The sequence below is a fragment of the Phoxinus phoxinus genome, assembly GCF_949152265.1.
Source record: "Phoxinus phoxinus genome assembly, chromosome: 20".
Taxonomy (NCBI): domain Eukaryota; kingdom Metazoa; phylum Chordata; class Actinopteri; order Cypriniformes; family Leuciscidae; genus Phoxinus; species Phoxinus phoxinus.
This window is the reverse complement of record NC_136895.1, coordinates 17,308,721-17,336,595: the sequence shown is the minus strand read 5'-3', so window position 1 is coordinate 17,336,595 and position 27,875 is coordinate 17,308,721. Positions and strand designations below refer to the sequence as shown.

Genomic DNA, 27,875 nt, shown 5'->3' with positions numbered 1-27,875 from the left:
ATTCTTCTTTCTAGGACTCTGGCAGACGGGCCAAATGAACGGCGAGAGGAAGGGGAGGACTAAAGAGTGATTACACAAAGCGCGGAGAGGAGAACAGCCGTCTTTGTGAAGCGCGAGACATGAAAGGCGTTTGATACATCAACTTGTTCAGGGAAAATCTCGGCAGCTTGTTCCTGCCACTGTGCTGGGGACAGCGGGGGTGCATTGAAGCCCACCGCAGCCATTAAAGGTTGAAATGGGAAACGCCAGGGATAACAAAGCCCTGATTTTGACAGCTTTTTTGGAGCATAAGATCCACTGATGTGTGAAATGCAAGCAATGTGCCTTTTGAACAAGAAGGGGTTTGTTGCCTGAGCTGTGGACACTGGGTGGGAGAGAAGAGGAGGTGTGTGTGTATATGTGTGTGTGAGAGTGTGTGTGTGTGTGTGTGTGTGTGTGTGAGGGGTCTAAACCAGGACAGGTTGTTTTCCAGTCTCTGTCCCTCCTGGCTAAGCAGTGAAGAGAGTAAAGCTGACATCAGTAGGTGTGTATTGAACAATCTGCTTTTCAAGTTCCCACGTCAAAGCCTTTCCAGAAGAAACGGACAGAAAAGAAGTCTTCTAAATGGAATTACTGCAAACACATACTGTACGCATCCTACCTTAAAAAGTTTCACTTTTGTATTGTGTAACTGTTCCCCTAATGTTGACATTTAGTTAAACATTTATAACATACCACACTGACACTGACAAAGAAAAGACGATAAAAGAAAATACACTCAGTTCGGGGTTGGACCCTCTTTTGTCTTCAGGACTGCCCTAATTCTTCATGGCATGCTGGAAAAATATTGGCACAATAGCATCACACAGTTGCTGACGATTTGTCAGCTGCACATCCATGATGTGAATCTCCCGTTCCACCACATCCCAAAGATGCTCTATTGGATTGAGATCTGGCGACTGTGGAGGCCATTTGAGTATGGTCATAGTCCCTTTCAAGAAAGGTCTGTTCACTCAGCGGCCATATTTGCAACGCCTTCGGGAAGCTATTTTGGCATCCGAGACCAAGTCCTATCTATTTGAATGGGGAATCCTGAAATCTCAAAAACTGCTTGCCGAATTCACAATTAAATAACATTTCTAATCAGCAACAAAATCTGACATGAACTTGAACTGTCCCTAAAATTTTATTTTTTAAGCTCAAATAGCATAAAAAAAACTTATATCAGCAATTGGCTCTTTTACTTAGAAGGCAGGATATTTTCCACAATATTACAAGTTGCAGTTTCTCCCATTAATGAACATTTCCAAAAGAGTTGTTTCGCCGAAAACTGATTCGCACTGATTCAGTCAATTTTGTTAACGAATCATTCACCATGATTTATTCAAAACACATCTAAAAGATAACAATTTAGTAAAATCCATGAACAAATTGTTCAGAGAGAATTTTTGTCTTTTTTAACCAATTTAAAACCAATTCATGTTGCTCTGCACAATTAGTTCATGAATCAAATTAGAGTCAAAAGAATGAGTTCAGTAATGAGTCTGTAAGTTGTTGGCTCAGTCCGGTTTTGTAAATTAGTTCACCTGATTCATTAAAAATATTTGACTCGATTAATTCACAAATCAGAAATTGCTATTCTAAAAAAGAACATTCTTAATAGTTAGTAATCAACATGATTTATTCATGATCAAAAGAGGGTTCAATGAGTCAGTGAGAGCCATTCAGTTTGATGTAAGAAGAAATTGCTCAAATCAATATAAATCATTTCTAAGATCTGAGAGGAAAAAAATTAACAGTGCAATGAGTCAATCAGTTTTGTGAATCAGTTCACCTAATACATAAAAAAAACTCTGAATCTGTAACTACTGAATCATAAATATTAACACAACTTAATGGTTCAGAAATTACCCATAATTTCACCCCAAAATGCACAATGAATAAACGCGTAGGACGCGCAAAGACAAACCTTATGGGCCACACTGTCTGGCACCACGGTCCTGACCACCATTCCGGTTCCCTTGGCTCCAACAATACCAAATCCCAGGCCGGTTCCATCGTTCACCAGCTCGATCTCCTCCACGTGTCCCCACTGATCCTGCAAAAGACACACACAGGGGACAGTTTTCAATCCATTGTCTTGTCTGACACATTTAGAGGTCAGTGAGCATCAGTCATAATTTACTTTGAGCCACAAAACCGTCTACTTAAAGAATAAAGATCCATTCAATCACCTTTGATTGTCCAAATATGGAGCGATTGACGACCCAAGACCTGTGACTACATCCTGCGGCGGAGTCGTAATAGGGCACAAAATGCTAATGAACGTGTTAACGGTGTGATCCTGCAGTGGCTGATCAATGTCAGGGTCAGGAAAGCCCACGAGAGTCTTTGTGATCTCACGTCAGCCGTGCTCCTAATCACCCAAGTCTCCTTGGGCTCATATAAAGGACCTGCAATCAGTACATTTCTGTTCTCTTATTACCAGGCCGTTATCTGCCGTCTGACTACCTCTGCAATTTTCTCACAATCTAATGAAACCCCTCCTCTGCCGTTCGCCCAGTCGCTCTTTCGAAACAAATCTTTAGACTAGCGCTCATCCCGCGGTGAAGAGAAAAAAAACCCATTTCAGAGATAAGTCCCTTTCTGACTTTTTAGAGACTTGAACTCACTCTGGTTGAAATTCGGCTCTTTTAAGTTCAGTGGAGAATGGTTTGGAAATAGGTGAACAAATAAACAAGTTTGACCGAATTTGCTTTCTTTATACACATTAGTTCAGGGGAAAAAAATTGTTCAGGGCAATTTCCTAGTAAGTCTCCTGCAGGAGTAAAACAGCACATTTTAATATGTTCCAAGTCAAGGATATTTGTAAAGCTTTGTTTATATAGCGCTTTTAACAATATAGATTGTTTCAAAGCAGCTTTACAGTGATTATAGGAAATTAAAGTAACCGAGATTGTTTTGGCTTTACAGCAGCTCTAGAATAATGTTATTGTCCAGCTAAAGTTAATTTTGATTGATTAACTTCCGTTGCAAAGATCATTAGTTATTAACTTAGGTGCCGCTTACACGACACCGTTCTACAACAAACACTCAACGCGGTCCAGCCCGCTCATCGAGAAAGCAAACCTTGAAACAGGTTCCCAGGTGCAAGCTTTGAAAACTGTAGAAAAACGCTATCTCCGCGCAAACCTCAACAACGCGAATCCGCGAAAATGCTGATGGCGTGCACATGCACACTCTGTGTTTAGTCTATACTAGGCATGTGCGTTTGAATATGTGCGCAGGAGTGTAGTCTTTCTTTTCAAATTGACCTCAACAAATTACTTGTCTGGCCTTAAAAATTCATAATACAGAATTGTTGTCACTTCCGCGTATCCATGTGAACTGGAATCATTTTGACAACGTTTTATCTGTACAGAGGTGAAGGGAAGGGAAGGAGAGAGACTAGTTGACACTTTCAGGACTGCGTTGTTGTCGTGTCCAGGCGCATGTTCTTCATCAGGCCTGAATCCGGCAGACTGCAGTAAACCTCGGTATAAACAGAGAGACTAATAGACGTGAAGGACTATAATGTGTAACGTGCTCGCTCAAGTACTGGGGAGCTAAACCATTTAGTGCTTTGTAAGTAATCAGCGATATTTAAAAATGTATACAATGTTTAATAGGGAGCCAATGCAGTGTTGACAGAACGGGGCTAATATGGTCATACTTCCTGGTTCTGGTAAGAACTCGAGCAGCTGCGTTTTAGACCAGCTGTAGTTTGTTTATTAAGCGTGCAGGGCAACCACCCATAAGAGCATTACAATAATCTAGCCTTAATGTCATGTAGGGCTGTTGGAACGAATTCCGAAATTCGAATATAATTCGAATATTAAAAAAATCAATACTATTCGAATGCTGAAGTTACTATTCGAATATTGCTTCTTTTTTTTTTTTTTTTTTTTATTATATGATATTTTTCCTTTCTCGCCAACTTGGCTCACACAGGCATGTGAAAATGAAATGCTTTTGTTTCGTCTGATAAACAATTAAAAAATTTAATCGTAACACAATTGTGCGCGTTATCCACGCTGCATCGTCATAACAATACTGTCAATAATGGCGGCGAGCAATGTCTCCATGGAAACGGAGATCACCACTCCTGACAATTTGAGAAGCGATGTGTGGAAGGTGTTTGGATTTCAAATCATAAATGAGAAAATTAAATCACAAATAAAGTCTGAATGAAATATCACTCCTCAACTTGCAACCTTACTGTGCGTTCACACCGGACGCGAATAGCGCGTCAAATTCGCGCCTGCCGCGTCTAGTTATACACTTGACCACTTTTGTGTCCATTCGCGCCTGACGCGCTATTCGCGTCCGGTGTGAACGCACCATTAGGGCACATCTGACAACGCTACACCATGACAAGCTATAGGCGATCTGTTCAAGGAACTGCTGCTAAAACAGGCAAGAATTACTTATTTTCTTCTCTTCATCACGGGGCTTACCAGCTGTCTGCTGTCCTAGCCGCGCAACAATCACTGACAGAGTTGTGAAACTCTGACACAACAACAGACAACTGATCAGTGGAAAAATGTCCATTCAAGTTGCCAAATTAAAGTCATTCATTTTGTGCCGCTGTTTTATTGTTAATAAAAAAAACGCGATCACCCGTTTCTAAATGTTTATTGTAATGTTAGCTGTCCCTCTAGTGGACAGAACATGTAACAACAACCAAATGCTATAGTGGCATTGACGATCCATAATGAGCCTGTGTAATGTCGCAAATATTAATAATAGGATGAATTTGAGCATTTAATATTCGAATATTATTCGAATATTAAATAAAATAAGGAATGGAATTCGAATAGTATTATAGAGGAAGATTGACAGCCCTAATGTCATGAACGCATGAACTAATTGTTCCACATTTGTCATTGAAAGCATATCTTGTAATTTAGATATATTTTTAAGATGGAAGAATGCGGTTTTACAGATAATAGAAACGTGACTTTCAAATGAAAGATTGGTATCAAAGAGCACACCCAGGTTCCTAAGCGACGACGAACTGATTCCACACTGATGACCCAAACATAAGAAATACAGCTAAAACAAACAGCCGTATTTCCTTCAGGCAGAAGCTTACGTAACATCTATATGTTAGCTGTACGATCAATGAAGTTGAAAATGGGTATGCACTTTTTTGGGGCAAATCGTATGTTTTCAACCCTTTCTGACCAATGAATGTCCTTCTTCAACTTAAAAGGTTAGTTCACCCAGAAATTAATTCTGTCATCATTTACTCACCCTTACATTGTTCCAACCCTGTATGAAACCAGACAGTTGACGGTACTTCCACAGTAGGGAAAAACAAAAACTATGGAAGTCAATGGCTACCGTCAACTGTCTGGTTACCAGCATTCTTCAAAATATCTTCTTTTGTGTTCAACAGAAGAAAAAACTCATACAAGTTTGGAACAACTTGAGGGTGAGTAAATGATGACAGAATTTTAATTTTTGGGTGAACTATCCCTTTAAATTATACTACTTTGAGTTAACTAGTCCCTAGAACAGACCAGACAATCATATAGTAAATCTATTGCAGAATTAAAACAGCAAATTTGAATATGTTCCCCACTGATGTCCCAAACATAAGAAATACAGCTACATTTCTTTTCACAAACAGCCGTATTTCCTTCAGGCCAAAGCTTACATAAACATCTATACGTTAGAACCTACAATGAGAAAGCCGGAAAACATCTCCTTTGGGAAAAGGCTTGGATGTTATTCCTCCAGGAGTGGGAATCCCAGAGCAGTGTATCACAAGTCTTGCGCCTCCAAGAAACTTTCCAATGGAGTAAAATTAGGATTCAAGATATTTTCAAGGCCTTCGGATGTCTGTGTCTACAGTGAGATAGAAGGGTAGGGGAAGTGAGGAAAAATATACCCCTGCTTCATTTGCTCCCGCTCTCCTCCATTTAAGGAACGGAGCAGTGGTCTCTTGGGGTCTGAGCAATCTTAAACAGATAAATATTTTCTCAGCTTTAAACGATAAGAGAATAGATTGAAATGGAAAGGAAGGTGGGGGTCTGTTTGAGTACGGGGTTAGCGAGAGGACATAATGCATGCTTTCGGAGTGACGTCTTCATTGCTAAGCTTTTAAGCCGACATATGATGATTGACATTAGCAATACCCAAGTTTCAGATTGACAGGTATTTAAACGTAGTAACAAAACACACGTTTGGAGTTGTACTTAACCAGGGTTTAAATTTTACATGATCGAAAAGAGTGAATCTCCTGAAAATGTTCAGGTCACCTAATTTTTTAAAATATATATATATATAATATACTGAATTTAAACAGTACTGTGTAAAAGTTTTAGGCAAGTTAGTATTTTCACAGAATTTTTTTTTAAGCCAGTTACTTTATAACTGTATATATATATACTATATATATAAAAAAATATTAGAATTGTGAATTATTGTGATTTAATGATTCACTGTTTTCATAAGCTGTAAGCCATAATCATCAAAGTTATAACAAATAAAAGGCTTGAAATATCTCACTTTGCATGTAATGAGTCTATATAATATATTAGTTTCACCTTTTAATTTGAATTACTGATAAATGAACTTTTGCACGATATTCAAATTTTTATATATATATATATATATTTTAAAAATATTTTTATTTATATATAAATAACAAAAATCATAAATATATCTTATTTAAATAGTATATAACAAAACTGAAATAAAACAATTAGTTTTAAACAGCATCAATTTAAACGTGGGAAAACTTAGAACAATTCTACAAATATGTATTAATTAGGACTGACAGTTGATTCAAAATCTTAAATGATTAACATAAGACTGTATGAGAATTGTGAATAATACTATGAATATGTATAAATTATATGAATACATTTGGAGTGACAATCAATTCAAAATCTTTACATGATCACAATTATATATATATATATATATATATATATATATATATATATATATATATATATATATGTGTGTGTGTGTGTGTGTGTGTAATATAAATATATGTAAAATGTAAAATAATATATACATGCATACATTTAATTATTATTATTATGAAAAAATAGAGGTTTGTTTCCTTTAAGAAAAAAATAAATAAAAAATTCAGCACCAAAATCACCAATATCACATCTAGGCAATGTTTCCTATACCCTCCATTGCCTTCTGCCTTTACGGTGTCGAGTCATGTTTGTGATAAAGCCTATTTTATTTTTATCGCAACAAACAGCAAACAGACACTCAATCTGACTTATAAACAAGTTCAGCGACACAGACTACTTGTCGACATCTGGTGACAGATGAAAACCAGACTTTTGCTCCATTAAACACAATCCCGAGTGAAACAGCACATGAATTAAACCAAAGTCTGGTTTCGATATGCAGAACATGGCCTTGAATTAAGGATATTAAACATTTCAAATTGAAAAAATAAGCATCGACAGAGCAGAAATACACAACCTGGCATGCGACGCAAAGACCAAATCAAAACTAATGTGATTTTTCCAGCAAGAGGAACTCGCTTTGTGTGCATTCGCCGTTAATTTGAGAAGTTTGAGGTACTTAATTAAAGCAGACGAGAGGGAAGCGTTGTGTTTATTGTTGAAGGCTTAGGTTAATGCAGTTCATCTACTGGCTGTTGGTCTTCTCCAGTCTCATTTTCTCCTCTTCCCAGTTTATTCCTTTCAATGATAGAAAGGTCTTTTCGGATGAACCCGAGAAAGTTTATGCAGTTCGTTATTCTTCTGTCTTTGGTTTAGAGACGCTCTGGTTATAACAGGATGTTTTAAGGGCTTTATTTTCCTGAGGATCACATTGTAATAATGGGAACAGGACAAATAAATGGGCTCTTAGCTTAGGCCGAATTTCTGTTTATACCTCAGGCAGGTTAAATCATAATGCTTAACCAATTTGTTATACATTCTGTCGCTGGATTTGATAATCTGTATATGTTAGTGCAACTGGTCGAAATTAAACCATCACCAATATAAACTAAGCTCAGTTTGTTCGGCCTCAGGAAATATTGGGCTTCTTAAATAGGTGACATGAAAACAATGCTAAAGCCAAAAATGATATCTGCACCTCATGAATGCTTTTGAAAATGTGTCTGAAATCTAACCAAAAGAAACTAAATTATTTACTGCTAGTACTTAAAGTATGTTTCTAAGTAAAAGTAGCAAATATAATAACTTAAAGGATAAACTCTCCCAATATTGTTTTTATTTAGTCTCCCTTTTCAAGTCCAAATGCTGTAGATTTTCCAATTCAATGATAGTTTGAAGTGATCACAGGCCACAATTTGAAGTTTTCTAATTAAATATGGTGACAGTTTGACACCATGGTCTTAAGTCATGATAGAACCAATGGCATTTGGTGAGGACATACATCAAGTGTCATAGATGCCATATTCGATTAGAAATTTGTGGAAGCTAATTTCAAAGTAGCTTCCACAACCGCTGAAGAACTATGAAACATACTAGTCAGTGTTTCCCCTACCATTGTTTTGAGGGGGACCCCCCGCCCCCCGAAAAAAAAGACAAAAAAAAGACACGTGAGCTCCATGTAGTAACTTTAGCGCCTATGATTTTCGTGATGCAGAAAACGCGGACGGAATCACGGAGCCCAGTCATAAAAACGGAATTTATAGTTTCATGATTTCAATTAATTAGACATGCTTTTTGATAACTAAAAATTTTACACCACGTATCCATAACGCCCTCTTCGCAACACTAGTAGTTTCGGGGTACTAGTAGTTTTTCACCCCCTCTGAAAAAGTCCCAAGGGAAACACTGCTATAGTTACATATGTGGACATCACAATGCGGTAACACTGAAAACAGCCGTACCGTCTGAACGGGTCCAGATGTGGAGAGAGGGGGTTTGGCCGCAGCGTCTCGGGCCACCACCAGCTCCACTCGGTCTCTCTGTTGCTGGAGGAGAGCGATGGCCTGCTGCTGCGTCACGCTCTGATCCAGAGGAATCCCGTTAATCGCAAGAATCTGATCGTTCTCCTGCAATCTTCCATCCCTGGAGATAACAATTATCACAGTTTAACTTGCCAGTCAAAATACCAGTAATAATAAAACACCACACAATTACTACTTTATTTATTATTTTACATTAACCAATTTATCCAGTAAATAAATAAATATTTTAAAATATTTACATGATGATTATTATTATTAATATAATTGATATTCGTATTATCATCTCCATATTCTAACCATATTTGTATTATTATCTATTATCTTAATTCATTTTAATTAATAAATAAACATCAATAAGGAGAACTGTTTTATTATTTTGTATATTTTTTATATATTATTTTCATCCATTATCCAACTCATCCCGTAAAATAATAAGTATATTATTCTTATTATTTATTAACCCTTTTAAAAAGTTATGATGATGATGATTATTATTATTATAACAACGATTATTATTATTACTATCATCTCCATATTATTACCCATACTGTGATTATTTTCTATTCATTTATTTTATTTGATAAATAAAACAAAAACATCTAAAAGGAGCATTATGTTTGTTTGTTTTTCATCCATTATCCAACTCATCCCGCAAAATAAAAAGAATATTATTATTTTATCCATTATCCAACTAGTCCAGTCAACCAATCAATTAACCAATCAATCCATCTCATCCAAATTAAAATAAGTAAATAAATACATGTATTGTTATCATGCTGATTCATAATTAGGCACAATTTATATTTTATTTGTTTTAAAAAAAGTAATACAAATTTGGAGATTTGGCAGATTTTAGGAAGCATAAGGAAGAATAAAACGATGAGCCTCAGAATACAACATCAAAACATCATTGCAATTGCAAAAAGGAGGAGCCGAAAAAAGAAAATGATCTAAAACAACATAAAAGATATTTGAAGAAAATATGATATATGAATAAAGCAGAGAGGTCTCACCTGTCTGCGACACTCCCTGGCTGCACCTGTCTGACGAACACACCATGGCTGCCCACCCCCTCTGGTCTCAGGCCCACCACACTGAAACCCAGACCTCCAGATAACGGCTTCTGCAGGCTGATGAGCTCCGTCCTGCGGCCCTGCTTTAAAGAGCCCAGAGGCGAAATTAATACAGATGAGAATGCACCATCCATACTAACTGGCGGAAGAAGTAGGTCATCTCATCTGGGGACTTTTTCACCTACTGTTTTTCAAATACTATGTATTCGCACATACTACTGTTTTTCACATACTATATAATAGGGAAGTAGTTGATTTTAGAAGCAGTGCATTTTCAACAAAAACAATGTTTATGCAGAGAAAAATGACACAAAAGATATCCCTGCTGCATGTCCACCTTTGCTGCTGCATGCATCCATCTCTGAAGCTGCTCAGAAGATGCGTTAGTTGAAGCCGTTCCATTGGACACCACGGATCCCAGGCTACTGGACGGACGGCTGGCACTGACGATCAGCTGCCCCTTTCTGGAGAAACTGAACTCACTGCATGTGTCCGGAGGCAAGCTGTTTAACTGCAAAGCAGAGCGGACAGTCAGTTCCAAAGATATATGGAAAAGAAATCGCAGAAATATATATAACAATAATAATTCCACAACTACAACTGTTATTGTTATTCATTAAGTGTTATTATTGGCCATTATTATTAATAATAATACAAATCAAATTTGAAAATGTGTTCTTTAAAAAAATATATATATTTTAATTGTTCCCATTAACGATGGTTTGTTTGAAATATATTTGATATTTCCTATGCGCACAAGGCAGCATAGGAAACCCAGGCTAACCTCTACTAATACTACTGGTAATAAAATAATAATGCAAATATAGTTATGTAGACAAATATAAATATTGCCCATTTATGAATTTGTTTCAAAACATCCATTTAGCGGAGAGGCCCTTAGAAAGAAAGAAAGAAAGAAAGAAAGAAAGAAAGAAAGAAAGAAAGAAAGAAAGAAAGAAAGAAAGGAAGGAAGGAAGGAAAGAAGAAGAAAAAAAGAAAGAAAGAAAAAAAGAAAGAAAGAAAGAAAGAAAGAAAAGAAGAAGAAAAAAAGAAAGAAAAAAAGAAAGAAAGAAAGAAAGAAGAAAAAAAAGAAAAAAAGAAAAAAAGAAAGAAAGAAAAAAAGAAAGAAAGAAGAAAAAAAAGAAAGAAAGAAAAAAGAAAGAAAGAAAATAAAATGTTTTATTATTATAGATATATATTTCAAACAAATTAATAAACAGGCACCATTAAATTACTATTAATATTAATATTAATAATCATTATTTGTATTAATGGATGAGCTGTAATAAATACTAAAATGTTTCATATATACATACATATATATATATATATATTACTGTTCATGCCAAAGATAACAACCCGCAGAGGAGCAACCATGTCCTACAGGCAGAGGAAAGGAAGGAAAAAATAAAAGGTGGAAAAATCAATAGATTCCTCTGCAGTATTCGCTAGTCCCCAACAGGTAATGTATTAATGACCTTTAGACTCTTACTGTGGGAACTTATCAGTCTTGTGCTTATTTAGTCCGGGCTGACAGAGCAGGTTCCAGCCTATTTCATCGATACATCTCCGACAAGGCAGTTACTCAAACTGAGACAGTGGATATTAAGGCTTGATAGAAACTCCGACTGTTGCCCGCCTCCACATACTTGATAGGTTTTTCACCTGACGCATTCATAGGCGCACGTCTGACCTTCCCAGCACTTACAATATGAAGGCGAGCTTCCGTTATTGCCATTATCTTAATTTGGTGTTCGGATTGTTTATTGTAAAGAGGTTTCTTGTGTCAATAAAAACTCAGACTGAATACAAATAGGGACGAGGGACTTTCAGCAAGCTGAGTATGCGGTAAAGAAACACATGGTCACCGGCCTGCACTCTGGGATGGATGCAAAATAAGCATTTAAAAGTAGTTTGAGTCTAACTAAATAATGGGATTTTAGCCTGATTTGGCATCGTGAATACACATTAATACAATAATTTGATCTGATCTTGGAAAATCGTTACAATTTTGATAAACTGAAACATAAGGACTGCATATCACTTTCATCAATAATACTGATGCGCAAAATGAAGAACAAAGACGCAGCAGCTCATTTCCATAATTGACCAAGAGCAGCGGTAAATAGCGTAGGGTCACAAACAAGCAGAGCTGTTTATAATCAGGCGAATGTGATCTACTAACAACACAGACACAGCCAATTTAAAAATAATGTGGCTCGGCAGACGATATGTTCTGAAAACATCTTGTCGCAAGTCCTTTGCTTTATTGAAGTTTCGCAGACAGACGACAACATTGTCACAACGATCACAGTTCACACGGATCCACGAAAACAACTGAGATGCTGTATTCTGCTGCCAGGCCAGTAGTTGGCAATGTCACTAAATAAAGAAACACATGCGCCTATAGCCTGAACACGTAATACACAATTCACGTTTTTGTAGTTTTCACAGAGACGACAACAGTATCGTTTTCAAAAAACGTCACTGAAACACATTTTTAAAAGTTTGTCATGTAAATGAATGGTCAAAACTCGTAAAAAGTTTTCAGTTTTCAAGTTGGAAACGGAGTCGTGTAAAAAACTAAATGAACGCGAGTGGAGAAAATCCGTCCTCTGCGGTGCCTTCTACAGAAACTATCAAAGCATGTCAAGCGCAAAATTAGCGAAGAAATTCTTTTTTGGCGTTAAATAATGGTGCAAATACCCGTAAATAAGACTATCGCAAACCTTAGTAAATCACGTTGCGTCTTGCGTGATTTATTTACATACTCTCCTCCCATCAATTTTGCGTCTGAAAGGTAAACTCTTATGTCCTCATCTCATATATGAAACGCCTGTGATTCACAACAACCTGCTAATGCACTCACATTCGCAAAGTAGCCTTGTTGACAAGTTTGGGTGAGGGCAAAACGCACACGATGTAGTACCTTCAATGCCCTGTAGATGGCGCTTGTTTTGTAATAAACTGCTGCAGAAAAAGTGAAGTGCCATGCAAAATGGACCTAATCGCATTACTCAATTACAAATTGGAGTAAAGAGTACATATACTTATTCAAAAATGTAGTCAAACAGAGAGTTGCTAATATCTTTGATACTCAGTAAAACTACAAAGTAGTCAAAAAGATACTTATGTACAGTTACGAATTCCATTTAGACCCAGTCTCAATTGGTACACTTCATGTGCACTTGCACACTTGTAGGGTGTCCCATTTGTCAATTTAGGTTTCAGAAGGGTGCTCACATGTGCCCTCGATGCACACTTTTGCAAAGCCTGCGAGCTACGGAGTAGACTTCTACCCGACCGCCAAAGCAACATTACGTTACGAAAGTGCGGACTCAGAGGAAGATCACAAGGGCTTAGGGCTCCATTTGGGACAGGGCCTTACTCAAATTGTTTACACCACTGAAATCTTGCCAATAGTTCTTTTAAACGGCAAATATACAGACACAAATATACAAGTAGTTTGTGGCCTTGGAGCTCACAGTAGGAGTGTCTTTGAAGGTTTATTCGCCAATGTATGTTGTGCAAGTCTGACCTGGTCTTTCAGCTGTTTAACGGAGTGTTGCAGGGTGAGGATGTGGCCGAACAGAGGGCTCTGCAGGGCTTCCTTCAGCGTGCCGAGCCTGTCGCTGTGGGTCCACTCTTCTCTCTGCACCAGCTTGGACTGCAGCCTTTCCAAGGCCTGGAGGACCTGCTGCCGCTCGGAAGCAGACACTGAGAACACACGGTCAAGATATTAACCATGCAAAGAAGGATCGAACACAGAACATGCTTGCGTAGATGCAAATTACAATTACTGATACCTGTCGGTAAGTTCTCATACATTGTCGCTCTCTTGATAATTCAGTGCAGATTGATCTGTGAAAGTGGATGAAAATGGATATTTGTACATTTTTGAGCTTTCAGTTTCAATTATCAAATTTGTTATGTAGACAAATATATATTTATATTAGTGCAGTCAAATCTATTAATAACAAGTAATCACATCTAACAAAGATATACTGTATATGAATTTTAATTTTATTTTAAATATTGATATTCATATTTTTCACTTTCTATAACAGTGGGAACCCTAGAATGGTTCTCATTCAAAATGTATGCTGATATCATGTTTATTTTCATATGATCAAAGATCAATCAAGGCATCTTATTACTCTAAGACTCTATAACATATAACAATATCCCTACTATCAGACAGCAGTTTCTGTTCAGACAGCAGTTTCTGTTCAGACAGCAGTTTCTGTTCAGACAGCAGTTTCTGTTCACATGAGCAGCCATCAAAGCAAAAGTGAGAGCATTTATCTTACTTACCTACAATGTCCATATACTGGATACTGCATACACTTGCTCTTGAGGTTCACCTAAATCTCTGCCGACTTAGACTCTCTCATAAAACACAATCCAGCATTTCAAGTGTTGTTTAGGGCTGTTTTGTCTGTAACGTTACGTATGTGTTTAACGTTACACCTGCGCGAGCCTCACCTGAAACCAGGAAGTGCGTGATCATTCAAGTTTCAGTGAACTTTATTTAAGTAAAACACAAGATAACAACGAAACCATTATGTAACTGATGGGTAAAGATGTGTTTATATGTCTACTTTCTAATTAAAGCATTATTTATATTGTGTCATATAATATAAATTGTATAAACGGAATCAAACAGGTGCATACGCGTAAAACACCGAGTCATCACTGAAATCAGTGCTGAAAACTTCATGACAATGTAAATAATACGTTAAAGAGTCATTATATCAATCGAAAAGTGCTTTGTTTTAAAATATTAACCATAACTTGACAAGAATGGCATACAACATAGTACACAAACATACTCCTGCTTCCCAATACAAACCCCCCTTATTGTGACACAGGCTAGCGCAGTTAGCCGGTTATAAAGTTGATTATTAGCATTGAACACCGTGAATAAGTTTAACCGATACTTGGTTTTGCGTGAAAACTTGCTATACCGACCAATCCGGCTTTACTAAGTATATGTATAAAGTTAAAGGCGTTAAATAAAAGATTTCTTAGAGACTTACGTGCTATGTGCGCGGCGAATCTTGTGCACTGTTTCTTTAAGAGCCACAGCAGTCACGTGACCGTTCAACATGGCGTTACACTGGAAGAGTTTGATGCGCTTTCGTTCATCAACACGGCCGCTGATCATCTTCACCTTCTGCCTGACTGTCATCCACAGCCTGGGGAGTGATGTGGACAACTGTGATAAACTGCAGTTGGGACAATATCCTTTCAAAATCCCGTTAATATATTGGGATCGTTGAATTAGTAGCCTGCTAGCTAGCATTGTGGCTGCAATTGATGGTTGTTCATAACATACATGTGCTCATTTTACATTTAAGTCATTATTTTACAGAATTAGGGTACAATTTTCACGATTTGGTGTTTAGATCTGTGATTTAATAGTGTATAGAGTGATATAGATCGTTGTATATGACCTACATAGCATATCTGTTTGCTCTGTTTAGACCTTTTGAATATTTCAGATGTGTTTTTATTGTACATGCGTAAATTACTTACATTCTGTGTCTAAAGTTATATGTTAAACGGACATAATAATGACCGACATGATCGTTCTCGCCCTGTCTATGATGGCTCATGTCACTCATATTCGATCATTGCTGTTTTCCTGTTTATTATTGTGAAGCTGCTTTAAAATAATCTGTATTGTGTAGAGCACTATAGACAAAGGTGACTTGAATTGGCTATTGGAAATCAGCATCACTAATGTTGCTTTTAGATTTAAATACCATTTGATTCCACCTTAACAGTGCTTAGGTATCTGTGTAAAGAACCCAAAATAGATGATGCAACTCAAGAGCCAGAAAACTGCAAAGACCGGTTGGCCTGGGGTGGGTCTGCTTTTATGTTTCACTATTTAAAATGCTTCTACGTTCTTCGACAAATAATAATGAAATATTTATTATGCATAATTTATTGTAATATATACATAATATAATGCATTGATGTTTTATATATATATATATTATATATAACCGAAGTAATATTATGTATATATATTACAATAAATTATGTATAGACTCCATAGCCAGCATTTTGTGAAAATCTGATTAAAAAAACAAAATACAAACAATTTTCATACACATAAAAATAAATAGACTTCACTAATTCATGTTCGACAGTCTAAATGATACCGGTACAAAATAATCTTTGAACCTGTTCCGTTTATAACAGAAAGTTCTGTACCTTCTTCCAGACGGTTGGGGTAGAGTACATGAAATGGGTCACTTAAAATCCTTTTAGCCTAATTTAGAACAATTTATAGTATCTTTGATTCTACAGAAAGATCACCATACCAAGTGGACAAACCATATCTGATCACACTTTCTACAGATATGATAAAAAGGGAACATAATTTTCCTATCAACTCCATAAAACCACAATTATAACCACAATATATATATATATATAACAGTGTAGAGTATAAATATAGTTAGTATGTAAACAAAGTATTAAAAAATGTGTACAAATATTTATTATTCATAATTTATTGAAGCATACATAATATACTGCATATAACAGTGTAGTGTAGAGTATAATATAATGTATAAAGATAATATATAAACAATGTATCATACACATTTGATTTTAATATTTTTAATATATTATATGTAATAATGTTATGTGTTAATATATATTTGATAAATAATATATTATGATTATTATATAATTACATAACACAATATATATTGTATTACAAAAAGTGTATAATATTTTATATATATTAATTTGTATACATTTTATAAATAATATATTAAAATTATATAATTGTATAAAATCATGTATTATAAATAACTTATAATATTAAATTATATACAGTATATATATATATATATATATATATTTAATTTGAATAATGTATAATATATTATACTATATATAGTATTATTATAATAAAAAATAAATGGCTCTATCATTAGCTAAGTTTCCATCCACTTGTCAATCGAATTATCTGAAGTTCGGTAAAAAAAAACTCATGCGAATAAAGCTGGTGAAAGTGTGTTTCCATCCAACGGCTTTAAAGCGAATAAAAACCTGTGCGTAATGACGTCACATGCTGTTTTGCGATCAAATTGGTATTTCAAATTGATTTGAAACATTTTAAGGTGTTTCCATTCATTTTCGCTCTGAATCGCACAACATTAAAACCAACATTTGCGAACAAAGTTTTGCTAGACAAAATGGATTCATTATTTATTTGGCAAATAACGTTTCCATCAGCGTTTATCGCATAAGCCGTATATCGATCAAGATAAAATCTGATGAGACCGAACGTATTTCATTTGAGTCGATATCGTGATTCGATATCACTTAATTCGGATAAAAACGTGTGTATGGAAACATAGCTATTGGCAGAATATGCCTGATACCAGTTATGACTTGTGATGTATTAAATGGGGAATCTAAGGTCGTGTTGTCATTGCAGTGGAATGCCTTCCTGCTCCAAACGTCAGCTGTCGGCTGTCAAATGGAACACAGTTCAAATTCAGCGGTGAAGAGGTTGGGTTCAACAAAAGCGTCCCATGTCGAAATGTGTAAGTCAGACTTTACCTTCATGACATGGCCTTACATTAGGTATGCATTAAAATTTTTGTGTGTAAATAATCTGTTAATATGTATTGTTTTGTCTTACATTAGGAGTGGTTACTCATACAAAGTGGCTGTTGCTCTGTCACTCTTTCTGGGATGGATTGGGGCGGATCGGTTCTACTTGGGATACCCGGCCTTAGGTAAGAAACTACCGTCTTTACTGTTGGCTGAATCGAACTAGGCTAAATGTGTGGGTCACTAGGCTATGGTTCCAACATTGAATTTTTATCTCTTTGGCTGTGTGCCGTTGCCCCGAAATCACCTCTTTCTGGCACCCAGTAACTCATGAAAATAGGAGTGTGCAGCAGAGCTTATATTTTGTATCTGTTCTGTATCAGTAACAATCTCAAAATGATTTACATCTGTATTGTTTATGAATAATATCATGCTTTCCCCTGGCTCACCTGTTATCCAGCAAACAGGAGGAGTGACTGTCAGCCCAATGTTTTTTCTATTATTCTGCAGTTATTCGTTTTGAAGCCATTATAAAAATATGCAAATATCTTGTGCGAGTGCTGCGCTGTAACACAAGAGACCTTCAGAACAGACAGAATCAGTCCTGGATGTTCTGCCGTTGACATCATCTCTTGCCTTCTTTCCAAGGACACACCTTTTCGCCAGATGTTCTCTGAGTGAGAATCACACGGACTGATTTTCTTGCACCGATCTTGATCTTTTTCTTGCACTAAGATTGATTTGAAGAGGCAGATATAGACATGGTCAGCACTGACATGGAAATCTGATTTGATACCAATAATAATAGGAAGATGGTATTTATATCCAGTCGCCAATATGATTACAGATTAGTGGTCGACTATTATGTGTTTTTAAAGGCCGATCCTGGTAATGAAATCTATAGACTAGGGTGGCAGATATAATCTTGAATTATACTTGTTGTTTAATGATACCAAATAAGATGTAGACAAAATTACAGACTTTAAGTTAGCACTTATTTTACAAAATATTTCTTCAGATTTTAATCCGTTTCAATGTTATTTAAGGATTATTCATACAGTATACTATTATAGTTTTTATTAATATTTTGAATTAGCTTTTATATTTTCATTTTTCATTTGAATTTTAGTTCACTTTTTTGTGATTTTGTCATTTTTTTATTAGTATTTGTGTAGCATTTTTATTTTAGTAGTATCTTTATTTTATTTTAGTTAGTAATTTGTGACCCTGGACACAAAACCAGTCATAAGTCGCACGAGTATATTTGTGGCATTAGCCAACAAAACATTGGTAGGGTCAAAATGCAAAAAAAAAATCATTAGGATATTAGGTAAAGATCATGATTTATGAAGATATTTTGTACTACCTTAAATATATAAAAAAATATATTTTTGTGAGTGGATGCAGCACAATCACCAACATAAATGGACAACTTTATAGGCGATTTTTTCAATATTTAGATTTTTTTGCACCCTCAGATTCCAGATTTTCAAATAATTGTATCTCGGCCAAATATTGTCCTATCCTAACAAACCATACATCAATGGAAAGCTTATGTGTTAAACTGAATGTAAAGCTCAAATAAATAAATAAAACCATAAGACTGTTTTGTGGTCCAGGGTCACATTTTAGTACTTATTTCAGTTAGTCGCCAAGGCAACATATCTCATTTTTGTTTATATATATATTCTATTTTATTTCAGTTAACAAAAACGTTTTAATAGTTTTAGTTAACGATTACAACACTGATCTGTTTGGTACACTTAGCAGGACACAGTTATATTATTAAAAATCAATTAGAATTTTACTACAGTGCAATAAATAATTACTACATTTATGAGATTCAGTTTACGGGAAAAAAAACCTAAAGCATCTGGTAATAAATTTAAGGAGAATTTTAGGGGGGAAATGTGATTAATTGTAATGAAATTAATGTCTAAATGCAAAAAAAAAGTGGTTTATATCTTTAAGCAATATAAAAAAGCAATAAAAAAGGCTTATGAATTTAGGAAGACATAGCTTGTTTCCGCCACTGAATATAAAAGATAATTGTGACTTTATTTTAATAACTTTTTTTTTTTCTTGCAATTGTGAGTTTATATCAGAATTGCATGAAGTTATAAAGTTGTGAGTTAATAAAGTCAGAATTGCAAGATTCTGAGGGGAAAAAAGTCTTTATTTTTCCTCGGAATTGGACTTTATAGCTCACAATTGCGAGTTTATATCTCAAAATTCTCAGAAAAGATGTCAGAATTGTGGGTTTATATCTCGCAATTATGACTTTTTTTCTAGTTAATTTCTCGCAATTATGAGAGAGAAAAAAAGTCAGAATTGTGAAATAAAAATGCAATTATCTTTAAAAAAAAAATGATTTAATAGCGGAAACAAGCTTCCATAGACATGTGACCTGGATTTTAACCAATTTTGTGGGAGTCCCTCCATCACACATGGATTAGGCCACAAAATGTTTGTTTAAAGTTTTGATTTTCATCAAAGACTGGTGGTTAAAGTGTTTTTGGGCTTTCTGTCAAAGAAGACCTTCCCCTTTGACCATAAGATAAACCATCCCCAACATATCTATGCCTACTTTGAAAATAAACTCCTGAGACAAAAATCACCACTGACGTTAATGAAAGAGGTTTGGGTCGCTTTTAAGAAAAGGTACATGCTGTTCACAACATTATTGGTCCTTGCATGTTCTGCTTTTCAGAACATGAACATGTGAACCATCAATGACCCTTTTTTGAGCACCGTGCTCTTTCTTTTTTTGGACCAACTGTTTTAACAAAACAAATCTGCATGTGACAGCTAATTAACTAAAACAGTTCTCTTTGCCATCAGATCTCATGGTGTTGGTCTATCTATCCCATGGTGCAATTATTGTCATCGCATGCAGATGAGTTCAAGTCGCACATCTAAATCCCAAGGTTAGGCAGGATACAGCGGGAAGCTCCATCTTTCTGCCTTTCTCCACGTTTTAAGGACTTCCTGATCAATTAAGCACCTGCGTTAGGACAAAAGGCCCAGGGCTTTTGAAGGTCCCCCTTGTTCCTGGCTTCTTTGTGCGAGGAACGCAGGAGTTTGTGAAAGGCAGACTCACACCGCGCTGGAGTCAGTTGTATAGTCTTGTTCATTGAGAGCGTAATAGCCCAGCAGCTCTGGGGTCAGTCCAGACCAGGTGTTGCTCAAAGGAAGCCCTGGACTTGTTGAGAAGACATTCTGCAGGTGGCTTTTTTGATAGCCGTCCTGGAATCAACATGCCTAAACCCCTCAATGACCAATTATAAGTAATATTAGGGATGATTAGCAGCAATTATGTTTGAATCACAGGATGGAAGGTTTTTTTTAATTGACTGCAGATCTCATGGGCTCCTGATGGTGTTTCAAATGATCACTCAATGGACATCCAAAGAACTACTTAAATTTAAACCAAAATTGTTTATTTTGTGGCAATTATGTGTGGGCATTATACATTTTAATTTGGCTCATGAATATTCATTGACAGTCCTACCTATTTACTGGAAGGCAGGTAAGTCTTTAATGCACAAAATGCAGTTCTATGAATTGTCTGATTATTATAATTTGACTGTACAGCGTTGCACAGTGGCTTAAAACCTTCAAAAACAGCCTGCACTAATGCAAGAATGAAAAAAATAAAAATAATTCATAGGTGCACGTTAAATAGCTTTGCCCTCAAAATAGTTTTTCTTTGTGGTCATACAGAGAAGCCAGAGAGAAAGTGTTTTTGGACACAAAGTGGTTATGATGGGAAGCTTTTCAGTATGTTCTTGGTTAACGTGTGGATCACTCTTTGTTTATTCCCAGGCCTGCTGAAATTCTGCACTGTGGGGTTCTGTGGAATTGGAAGCTTAGTGGACTTCATGTTGATATCCATGCAGGTAAGAGACTTTAATTTCCAGGTTTTGGCCCATTTATACTTGTTTACTTTTCCTTCTGTATTGTTTTTGGTTGATTCATTTTATTTATTTTATTTTTGGTTACTTATACCTAATTTAATAGTTATCAGGGTTTTTGTTTTTATTGGCTGTATTTTGCTTTCACTGTGGGCAGAAAAAAAGTATTTAAGGTTTGTAAATGTTGCGTCAGATCTAGTTGGTTCTAACAAAAACTGTCAAGACATGTAAGGTTTATATTTGAAAAAACAAAGTTTATTATTTATATATAATTTATTTTGAATAGCATTATATTTGTCTTAAAGCAACCCTCTACAGACATTGGCTAGTAATTTAAGGCTATTAATCAAGAATACAAATGAAAACGATTCTACGATAATATAAAATATACATTTCAAATACTATTAAAGTCAAGTAAACAATCTTTAAGAAAATTAGATCAAATAATCAAACTACAAGCAATAGCACAAATAAACACAATAGAACAAAGATACAAATTAAATAGTTTTTTTTAGGGTTTTCAGGTAGACCTAACAGTAGTTAGATACAGATTAGGCAGATTATGTACAGAAATTGAATAAAGCAATCAAATGTAAAATAACACTGCATATTCACTGTATAAATATAGATATATAGTATCTTTGTAAAATAATCCGTATATATAGAATCCTTATTAAAGTTATTCAGTCTTTTTGCAGTGAGTCTGTTGTCTGATTAACATTAAAAACAAAGACAGCAGCAGGAATATTATGATGCGGTCACTTTTAAAACATTATGCACAGATCCAATATGCTGATACTGTACGCATTCATTTTTTTTCTTAACAGTTTACGTTCACTTAAGGCGTAACCAACTATGTTTACTAGGATACTCCCCAAGATGGGCATTTTGACATAATATTGTGTGAAATTGACCCTTCGCTAAGCCCAGCCCTCCTTAGTTACTGTTGCTACGCCTGACAAGCTTTCGCTCCTGACACGTCTTTTACAGTATGTATGCACCGGTGTCAGACATTCCCAAGGAGATAATTAGTAATTTTTGGTGAACAGGTGAAATATCTGACCGCAGTATGCATTCAAGGGATATATCCACGACATAATGTGCAACCGATTAGAGAATAATTTAATCAAAATTGAAGCTAAAACCTATAGTCCCAGCGCAAGCAGCAGCTGCCTCATACGCTGACCATTCAAATGGTAAACACACAAATTGAGGAACAGCTATGTTCATGCACAGCAGGGTAAGTGAAATGTGAAAATAAATTATAATCTAATAATTATAAATCAAACAACTTATCCATAAATATTGTGGAATAACGCTAACACCGGGAGAGCCGCGATCGGATTGGGGTAAAGTAGGCCGTCGATTAACAAAATGCTGAAATATATTGTAAAGTATATCAGTGAGCCTCCGTCTTGCCTTTAATCGTCTTATTTTACGTTCAAATAAATGTGCATTAAGAACAAAGAACCATCATTATTTCCAAGCAATAGGTGTTTTTGTTAATCCTGTCAACATTTAGTTGTGAATGGGGCGTCCCACACTGCTTGATCCATGCCCGGCATTTCTCCCCTTGGCTTTTAGGTTTCGGAAAGGGAAAAAATTCCACCCCACCGTCCAAAATTTTTGAATACCGGGTATCAGATTTGCACAATTCATACGCACAATGCTTCGGCATGTTTCCCTCGCTTGAAAGCTTGCCAGACCTCCCGCGCCTAGTTACGGTTTCTAAGCCACGATTGGCCTGTGGCAGTTTTCAGGTGTGGCTTAGCGAAGGGTCAATTGTCTGTTTGAGCGCAAGAAGACGTAAAAGGGAGCTCAATTCTGTATTCACGTCACGTGCTGTCAGATGCGGCTGTCTGGGCGTGTGCTTTGGATGTCAAGTTTGCGCACACAAAACTTCTTACACAGCGTGTGCGAGTTATCTTTTGCGTCTTTTTCTGCTTGAATGTTTAAATTGGCAAGGCTTAAAAGCGTCTGCTAAATGACTGCTACCTTACATTTAGCATATTAGAGCAGTAACCAGGGAAGGCACTTTACCCACAACCCTGTAAATGAGCTGCAGAGACTCAGCACGGACTTGTACTTGAATGCTTGTGTTTGTATTCAGTGGCACCTGTGTCTCTCCTCCGGTGGCTCCAGCACTGTGAAAGGAGCTAATGAGAGCCTCGTTTGTTTTCGCCTCCTCCTCCTCATGTCCCAAGCCGCACACTCCCACAGGACTCCCCTAACCTCCATTAAAGGCCCCCTACACCTGACAGGAGAAAAAAGACGCTCCATTTGTCATCTTGTTAGGCCTAACCTCACCCTCTCCACTCTCATTAGGCCTCAAAGGCCTGAATGAAGCTATACAAGAGAGATGTTTGCTCACCGCTGCCACTTCCACATGCCACCAATGACAGATATTTATGGCAAGCTCTTATGCGTGTTGAAGGATGGCTCCAGGAATAATTATTACACGTACTTTAGAAATCCTCCGGCTGCTGCGTCATATGTTAGAAATGTTTGTGTCCCCTGCTGCTAGTGAAAATAAAAAAAAATTGTGCCTGGACTACTAAACGCTGGGGGAACAATGACTTGATGTTTTCCAACATGTTTCAACAGGACAGGACAGCGTGTTACGATACCTTATGCGAAGTTCATCTGAAGAATGCGATATCTATCAAGACTTGTTGTCATTTGTAAGCTTTAAAAGTTCTGGCCTTTCAATCTCTTGCAAATTTACTGACTTCCATAAACACTGTGTGCCTCAAGTCCTCTGTACCTAGTTTGATTATTCGTAGTCGAATGCAGCGCTTTGCTTTAAAACAATACCTGTCCATTCATTGACAATTTCATGCTCCTGCTGGTTTATCATGACTCCTTCAGTTGTTTTGCGTTCCTCAGAAACGCCCGCTCTTTCCTAGCCGCAGTGGATAAATAAACCCAGCCTTTATTTTTTTAAATGGCCGTGGCGGCTTTGATTAACAGGGCCACTGCAGTGTTTATTGTTCTCTTAATGTCTTATTGAAGGCCCTGGGAGAGCAATGCTTTTAAGAAGTGCCTCTGGCAGCCAAAGCTGTCACGCGCTAACATTCTCAATTAGCTGTCGACTGTCGTGCCTCTTCGTTTTTAAATTGTGACACTTTTGATAAAGAGTATCCCCTTCCCTCGGGACCCCATTTGCGTTCACTTCTCCTTTCTAAAACCCCATATTTTATACACCAAACTACCTTCACTAAGAGCTGTGTCGTTCGGGAAATGCATCTTTGAGAACTAATAAATAAACACCTGGGACATGTTACTGTAATTTATATTCATCAATATTCCTTCCTGCGAGTCGTGCCACAATTCGGCCTATATTGATGCAATATAACGGCACTGTGAAACTCAAGGTTTTAGAGTGGAGGAATCAATCGAGTTTGATGGATCGAATGTTAATGGTATGAGAGAAGATGAACGTGTGTATTCAAGAAACTCTAGTCGACTACCACACCGATCTAGACAACTCTCGACCGATACCATTGCGAGAGGAAATGGCTTGTATTGGGCCACTGCCAGATGAGCACTAATCTTGATATGGTAGAACACAGTGTCTGTGTTTGGTGGGGCTTTTCTCCCTCCACCAGATGTGTGTTCTCATTATCATCCCGTCCCAGAGTGGAGCGGAGCAGAGCCGGCATAGCCAGGTGTTGGGCACGCACGCCTGCAGGAAGCCATTACACTGTCTTTGTACGTCAGTCCAAGCATGTTGCTCGTATAGAAGCTGATCTCAGAACTGGCACGGGCCCCAGTTTGGGCTCTAGGCTCATTGCTGAAACTCTGATCTGGGGACTGTCCTTCGGGACACTCCTCCTCACTAGGACTCAGAAAGCAACCTCAATTACAGCACTGCCTGGGGTTAAACTTAAATTGCTTCCAATTCGGCATTACTGTCTTATAATTCAATTGCATGAGCATGAGCCATCTGAGGAGGACGATAGACCCAACCAGCCCACCTGGTATTCATCATTGTGTAATGTGGAATCATGTAATTGTCTGGTGAAAGATTACATTGTTATGTATGTCTCCCTACGCTGCTCTGACATTCGAGACTCATTTTGTTTGCTCTGGCATAGATTGTGGGTCCATCAGACGGGTCGGATTACATCGTGGACTACTACGGGGCACGCCTCACCCGTCTTTCGATAACAAATGAGACCTACAGAAGAACGCAGCTCTCTCCGTGAAGACACCAGGTGAGGATCTATTTGTCAAAGCTGTAAAAACGTATCTATCCAGGGTTGGACAGGAGGGTTATGAACTTTGTCATACAGCAGTGTCGAGAGAACAGAACAAGGGGCGTACGGGTAAGTGGCATATTTTGAAAGTTCTTCAAAAGATTTCTTAATGCGCTGAGTCAAGGTCAATGGTCATCTCAAGTGACCTCCTGAGGTATCAAAGCAAACTGGCAGACCAAGGACACCTTCAGCTTGATCTAAGCCCACGTCCACCACCCCTCACTCTCTTGTTCCCCAGAAGGGGCTCCCTGCTCTAGGGAGAGAGCGATTAAATGTCAAACGTGCCGAGAGTACGTTGGGAAAACACGGCGAGGTCGTGAGATTGCACTTATTATGGCTGGCACCAGGGCTGCATCTGTTAGAATTTTGTCCTGGTACCCCACACACACGCTCTTGCAGACATCCATGTATCCAAAAGAAAATAGTGGCCGCGTTCTAGACGATTACTTATATCAGTGTCTTTCCCCTATCTGTTTCTGTTTCCTGCCATTTCGGTTCTCTGGTTAACATTAGCTGCAGCAGGGGTAATGGCGGTGACAGGGGTGTTATGTGGAATGGGACCCATGTGGAGACCATTACTTGCTCTCCTGTGTTTACATTGTTCCAGCATAAGCCTCCGAAGATGCAAGGTCTCAGTCCCACATCATTCATTTGCCACATCTCCAAGTCTTTCTCTTTCGGACAGTTTCACGAAGCAAGTCTAGACTGAATGCAGAGGCATTTTCAGTGGAGAACTGTCAGGCCTTACAATTATCAGGCCAGAGAGAGTCAAATGCAGTCCTTGTACACTGAAAAAAAAAAAAATTAAGCTTGTCACTGGGGCAGTACACTTAAAGTACCTTATCTGCCCCTAAAAGGTGCAAAATTAGTACCTTACAGTAGTAATACGAATCATTTAAGTACTACTATGAATTTTTCAGTTGCACAAAAAAGGTACAATGATGTCCCATCAAGGGTAATACCTCAGTGTTGTACCCCTAAAGGTACTTTTTTTTTCTGAAAATCTACAGGGCATGAAAACCTCATATAAATGTCCTAGAACCAACAACTTAATCCTTTTTGTTTTTCTATGTTTCAACCTTATAAATAGTTTCCCATGTTTACATCAGCTCTGGAATGAATCCAGAAACCCAAATGATGTTCTTCCTCGTATAGGAAAAATGATACTGATCCATTTCAGCATTGGAAACGTTCCCTGCCACATGTGTCGTCTTCAGTGTGGGAAGAGACTGATTTATCTTCTGCTTGTGTTGTCCTGGACCTGCTCCCAAACAGAACTAACTCTTTCCATTCTGCTGTTTCAGGTGGATCCCAATGAGATGACCCACCAAATGTACAGGATCGTATTATGTAAATGCCATCTTTTCTTTGGATATGCCTTTGCCGTTTCCAAACACAAAGACACATGGATATGCCAAACTACGCTCTGGGAAAGACTAGTCCGTGCAAATATGGCTCATGTATGTGCTGAGCCGCGTTGGTCCCACTGCTCCAAGCTCTGCTCGGAACCTTGCTCTATCACTCTCTCTCTCCCATCAATCATCAATCTTCCTTTGAGTCATGCTGCAGGAATGTAGTCCATCATTTGTTTCTTTTCATTCCGTGCCCACACTAGCTTCACATCGTTGGACATTGTGTGATGTTTTGATGTTATTTAAACACTGTAAATAAAGTTTTAATATCACTTTCTGTGCATATTTTGTACTTTGCATTGTTAGTAGAGATGCGCAACTTATCGGTTTCCATATTGGAACCGGCCAATATTAGCGGATATTATTTTGTCTTAATTGGCCGATATAAAAACACACTTTATTTATATATGTATTTATTTATTTTAGTGTTAGCCATCATATTTGTATTGGCCATAATATTAAAAAATAATATCTGTATCAGTAAAAATTATTTCTGATTGTTAGGTATCATACAATATTGGGTGGTTACACTTTTCAGTTGTCTTGTAAAAGTGGCCCGTCGTTATCCCTTCTGATCTTCAAACAATCTGTGTCGGACCAATGTCAAGTGCTCCTTCAATTTCACTCGAGTGCGTCTGCTTGTCTGCCCTGCCACAGTCCGTCACATTGCCATTAATACAGACTCCTGTAGA

General features: G+C 37.2%; 2 protein-coding genes across 2 annotated transcripts in view; one reads left to right on the top strand and one right to left on the bottom strand.

The window, feature by feature from the left end:
* patj (PATJ crumbs cell polarity complex component) overlaps window positions 1-15,157 on the bottom strand; it is a 106,124-nt gene extending 90,967 nt beyond the window's left edge. The window contains exons 1-8 of the mRNA XM_079593543.1: window positions 15,054-15,157; window positions 14,329-14,499; window positions 13,821-13,875; window positions 13,553-13,731; window positions 10,352-10,525; window positions 9,955-10,094; window positions 8,861-9,041; window positions 1,949-2,077 (exon numbers count right to left, since the gene is read on the bottom strand). Coding sequence (XP_079449669.1) covers window positions 1,949-2,077; window positions 8,861-9,041; window positions 9,955-10,094; window positions 10,352-10,525; window positions 13,553-13,731; window positions 13,821-13,842 — 825 coding nt within the window. The 5' untranslated portion in view covers window positions 13,843-13,875; window positions 14,329-14,499; window positions 15,054-15,157. The remainder of the gene's footprint in view (window positions 1-1,948; window positions 2,078-8,860; window positions 9,042-9,954; window positions 10,095-10,351; window positions 10,526-13,552; window positions 13,732-13,820; window positions 13,876-14,328; window positions 14,500-15,053) is intronic.
* Window positions 15,094-27,464, top strand: tm2d1 (TM2 domain containing 1). The gene is made up of 7 exons (XM_079593544.1): window positions 15,094-15,256; window positions 15,811-15,884; window positions 17,480-17,588; window positions 17,692-17,783; window positions 21,424-21,497; window positions 25,610-25,729; window positions 27,076-27,464. Exons 1-6 carry the CDS (start codon window positions 15,123-15,125, stop codon window positions 25,718-25,720), a joined length of 594 nt encoding a protein of 197 aa, XP_079449670.1. The 5' UTR covers window positions 15,094-15,122; the 3' UTR covers window positions 25,721-25,729; window positions 27,076-27,464.
* The last annotated feature ends 411 nt before the right edge of the window (window positions 27,465-27,875 follow it).

What these genes read in the sequence shown, in the direction of transcription:
- tm2d1 (XM_079593544.1), top strand. Translation starts at nt 15,123, where the DNA reads ATGGCGTTACACTGGAAGAGTTTGATGCGCTTTCGTTCATCAACACGG. An exon ending in CAAAGACCGGTTGGCCTGGG is followed by an intron (nt 15,885 to 17,479) that starts GTGGGTCTGCTT and finishes TTGTCATTGCAG; the next exon opens with TGGAATGCCTTCCTGCTCCA. An exon ending in CTTGGGATACCCGGCCTTAG is followed by an intron (nt 17,784 to 21,423) that starts GTAAGAAACTAC and finishes GTTTATTCCCAG; the next exon opens with GCCTGCTGAAATTCTGCACT.